The sequence below is a fragment of the Myripristis murdjan genome, chromosome 15, assembly GCF_902150065.1.
Source record: "Myripristis murdjan chromosome 15, fMyrMur1.1, whole genome shotgun sequence".
NCBI classification, from domain to species: domain Eukaryota; kingdom Metazoa; phylum Chordata; class Actinopteri; order Holocentriformes; family Holocentridae; genus Myripristis; species Myripristis murdjan.
This window is the reverse complement of record NC_043994.1, coordinates 33,200,103-33,205,102: the sequence shown is the minus strand read 5'-3', so window position 1 is coordinate 33,205,102 and position 5,000 is coordinate 33,200,103. Positions and strand designations below refer to the sequence as shown.

The window sequence follows — 5,000 nt, the reverse complement described above, 5'->3', positions numbered from 1 at the left end:
GCCCGAGTTAACAGTCAGTGTGATGAGGCTGGAGACTCACGGGGGAATGAAGTCAACTCTGAAACCTTCAGGAGCAGCAAGATCCTCCCTGTCAGCTGCTGCTTCACCTACAACACACACACACACACACACACACACACACACACACACACACACACAGACACACACAGACACAGACACACACAGACAGACACACACACACACACACACACACAGACACAGACACACACAGACACACACACACACACACACACACACACACACACACACAGACACAGACACAGACACAGACACAGACACAGACACAGACACAGACACACACACACACACACACAGACACAGACACAGACACAGACACAGACACAGACACACACACACACACACACACACACACACAGACACACACACAGACACACACACACAGACACACACACACAGATTATTGCCCATGTCCCTCATGCTGACTGGCAGGTGATGCTGGTCAGAAACAGAAACAGGAAGTGGACTGACCATCAGACTTCCTGTGTGCAGCGTGCAGAGCTGCAATCTGCTGATTGGTTGACTGAAGCCACGCCTCCAAACTCGGATGATCCGCACTGAGAGACGTTATCAACAACAACAACATAAACATCAACAACAACAACAACATCAACAAGGTCAACGTTTGGTTGTTGTCATTCCAAACATGGTGTGCATGAAAAGAACCTCAAGTGAGTGTATGCATGTGCTGTGTGTGTGTGTGTGTGTGTGTGTGTGTGTGTGTGTACCTGTGCAGTGTGTGTGTGTGTGTGTGTGTGTGTACCTGTGCAGTGTGTGTGTGTGTGTGTACCTGTGCAGTGTGTGTGTGTGTGTGTGTGTGTACCTGTGCAGTGTGTGTGTGTGTGGCAGCAGGGGGATCACGGTGTTGCTCAGACACTCGCAGAGCGGACACAGGAACTCTCCGTTCTCCACGTCGTAGCTCGTGTGAACCCGCAGACGCTGCTGCCGCCGCTGCTCCTTCAGCTGCACCGCCTCGAAGTACCTGCACACACACACACACACACACACACGCACGCACACACACCCACACACACACATACAGGACGTCAAACATAGGTGTAATGCAATTCTGTGACGGTTCCATGAAGAACCAACTTTTCCCTCATTGGAAAAAACTTGTAAAAGGGTTCTGCACTGCAGCAGGTGGTTCCACAGAGAACCCTTTTCAGAAGAACCACTTCACCAAAGAACTTTCCTGACTGGTTCCTTAAAGAATGATGGTTTGAGAGATTCTTTGTGGAATGAGAAATGGTTCCCTTTATGATTTTTATATTAGGGACGTCCCGATCACGTTGTTTTGCCCCCGAGTCCGAGTCATTTGATTTTGAGCATGTTAGTGAGTAGAATGTTAGTGACTAAAATGTTAGTGACTAGAATGTTAATGACTAAAATGTTAGTGACTAGAATGTTAGTGACTAGAATGTTAGTGACTAAAATGTTAGTGACTAGAATGTTAGTGACTAGAATGTTAATGACTAAAATGTTAGTGACTAGAATGTTAGTGACTAGAATGTTAGTGACTAAAATGTTAGTGACTAGAATGTTAGTGACTAGAATGTTAATGACTAAAATGTTAGTGACTAAAATGTTAATGACTAGAATGTTAATGACTAGAATGTTAGTGACTAGAATGTTAGTGACTAAAATGTTAGTGACTAGAATGTTAGTGACTAAAATGTTAATGACTAGAATGTTAGTGACTAAAATGTTAGTGACTAGAATGTTAGTGACTAAAATGTTAATGACTAGAATGTTAGTGACTAGAATGTCAGTGACTAGAATGTTAATGACTAGAATGTTAGTGACTAAAATGTTAGTGACTAGAATGTTAGTGACTAAAATGTTAATGACTAGAATGTTAGTGACTAGAATGTTAGTGACTAGAATGTTAGTGACTAGAATGCACACAAATGAAATATAAATGACCTTAAATTAATTGAGGTAACAAATAAACAACACTTTATTTGTTTATTTATTTAATGACTATGTTGTTATAGCAATAAAAGGTGACAATGATATGCTATTAATGACTGAACAAAAATGACAAGAGGATGCATCAATAATTATTTCACCTGAGGGTTGACAGAGTAGTTTTTACAGTAACAATATGTTAAATTATTCTTTGTTTTAACAATGTAAATTACTTATCAAACAGACCTAACAATTCAGCTACCAATGAACGAGCAGTGGTATGCATGTGATAACATAGATTGAAAAATAAGCCGAAGTGATACCTCTTCTCTGAATAGACAAGCTAAGCCAGTGTGCTGCTGTTAGCCAGTGAAAATAGAGCGGAGTGGCGACTCTTTGCTTTGTTACACAATCTATGTCAGTGCGCTGCTGTAGCTGGAGAGTTTCTCTGCCTTTTGGACTCGGTTTCCGTTTTACTTGTCTAATTCTGCGATTCCGTCTGTGATCGCGGAAATTATAGGTCCCTACACTGTTATAAAAAAAACTTGGTGGGCGTGATCCTGGTCATTTCTCTGCATGAGAAATACAAGGTGTGGCGTGTGAACGGGTTGAAATGCGTGAGACCTGAGAGCCCTGAGAAAACTTTATGAAACCAACTAACTGTTGTCGTTGTCGTTCTCTTTGAAATATCTCCACACAGCAGACAGAGCAGCACATCAGGCGCCTCGGCTTTAAAACAAACTGCTGCGAGCCGCCGTGTTCTGCACATGCTCTGTTCATGTTCTGCACATGCTCTGTTCAGTGGCGTCTGTCAGACACAGACCCGCCTGTAAACGCTGGTAGTTAATAAATACTATTTTATTCTCATTTATTTTTAATCACTAATAACCCATACACTGTACATGTGTTTAAAAATAATAACAATAAATATACATATGTATATATATTATTTATCTGATACCTGATCGGGACATAACGTCTGAGTTCCGATCGAGTCTGCAGTCACGTGACCGGATCAGGACAAGCCTAGTTTATATCTCTCTCTTCTTTGGAGAACCATCACTGGTTCCTCAAAGAGCTGCTTTTGTGACTCTCTGAGGCACCTGAATGGTTCCCAGCATTCTCTGGGCCTGCTGAAAGGCATTCTGGGAAATACAGGTGTGTGCGAGGCGGCAGGTTGACGGGCAGGTAAAGTCACATGGGTGATGACATGAAGGTGTCGTACCTCTGCCAGCAGGTGGCGTGCATAATGTGCCCGCAGCTTGCCGTGTGTGTGCCAAATGCCAAGTCAGGGTGCATGAAGAGGGCATCGTGATGCTCTGAAACACACACACACACACACACACACACACACACACACACACACACACACACAAAGTCATCAAAACCACAACAGAACAGGCCCATAAAGACACCTGCGCGCTTGTCTTTTAAAAATAAAAGTCCTTGGCCAAGACAATGAACACACACACACACACACACACACACACACACACACACACACACACACACACACACACACAAAGAATCTACCAAATAGTATTCACAATGTTTGACCTCAAAGGAAAGAATATTTTCCATAAAATAAAGTTTGTTTGTTTGTTTTCCAAATGTGATATCACACATAAGATATGAATAATGTTTATCTCCTGATGTGAGAAGGGCAGGAACAATAAGCTCAACAACTTTTCAGTCACATATTATTTATAACTGATAATAATTATCTGCAGTCACATAATATGTATTGTGGATGCAGGTGTGTCACAGCCACCAGCAGCTGCTGCTTCTGCTGCCCCCTCCTGTCCAGACTCCGCTACTGCACTAACAGTTCACTAACCCTAACCCAGATCCATGACAGCTGATGAATAAATAAATAATAAAACCTGTTATTAATGTGTTGTAATAACCTGCCAGCAGGGCCGATATTAAATATAAGATACAATATAATATAATATAAGAGAATTCTAACACGACAGCACAGATGGAGGTGAGCCTCACCTGGGTTGGGCGGGGCCCGGCCACGGTTCTTGGACAGGACAGTGGATCTCTGCACGAAGGCGGCCAGCACCATGGCCCTGCCCTGACCTCTGACCTCCTGCTCCTCCTGGCACAGGATGCAGGTGACCAGCTGACGCCTGTCCCCGCCCCCTGACCGCCTGGGACCCACACACACCTCCGACACACACACCTCCGCACCGGGAGGACTGCAAGACACAGAGAGGGACAGAGAAAATGTGATAAAGTCTCACTGATGCCAAATCCAGCTCAGATTTCTGAGCTAGCCAATCAGAGCGGCCGTAGGGCGGGACAAACGCTGACATCATCGACACAAAAAGTTACATTTTTATTTACACAAATAATTAATGAAAGTTATTATTCTCAGCTTCTTCTTTCTTTCTCTGATTTCTTTCTCTCAAGCTAACGTATAACAACAAATAAACCACATATAACTCAAAATAAATAAATATAAAAGAATAATAATAATAAAGAATAAATAACCTCTTTTCCACCTGTCAGTTAAGTATCTAATTTGTTGAACATTAATTTAGGACTAATATTAAGAGTTTAATTTAATTCTATTTGATTAAAATATTTTGTTACTACTAATTATGTTGTTAATAAACTATTTATTCCTATTTTATTATGTTTAAACTCTATTTTGTTTCTTACCTGCAGATGGTCTGTCTCACTTTCTAATCAGTTAAGAAAACAATTAACCAAATAATAATAAAGACAACAACAGTATCAACACAGCATGTAAATGACAAAACAAAAATAAAAAAATAGAGATCAACTCCTTCAATGGCCACCAATGCTAACTGTTGCTAACAGCTGCTAATACTTTAGAAGGTTTTTAAAAGAAGCCGTTGCCAGGAGCAGCTACTGCTGCTCTACTGACAGTTAGGCTACTTATTAGCTTACTAATAACCCATTTTGTTTTCTTTGTTTATTATAACAGCAGCATGCTAACTGTTCCAGGTCAGGGTTATTCTTCTCTTTTTTGTCTCTTGGTCGGTCTCTGTCTCAGTCTCTGTCTCTGTCTCTCAGGG

The 5,000-nt window shown here is 41.7% G+C and overlaps 1 protein-coding gene across 3 annotated transcripts in view; it reads right to left on the bottom strand.

Annotated features, from left to right (window-relative positions):
• The window catches only part of ubr2 (ubiquitin protein ligase E3 component n-recognin 2), a 46,260-nt gene that overhangs the window by 12,443 nt on the left and 28,817 nt on the right, over window positions 1–5,000 (bottom strand). For all 3 annotated transcript variants that reach the window (XM_030070003.1, XM_030070002.1, XM_030070004.1), the window contains exons 30-34: window positions 3,949–4,154; window positions 3,176–3,269; window positions 863–1,021; window positions 511–596; window positions 41–107 (exon numbers count right to left, since the gene is read on the bottom strand). In XM_030070003.1, the coding sequence (XP_029925863.1) occupies window positions 41–107; window positions 511–596; window positions 863–1,021; window positions 3,176–3,269; window positions 3,949–4,154 (612 nt within the window). The remainder of the gene's footprint in view (window positions 1–40; window positions 108–510; window positions 597–862; window positions 1,022–3,175; window positions 3,270–3,948; window positions 4,155–5,000) is intronic.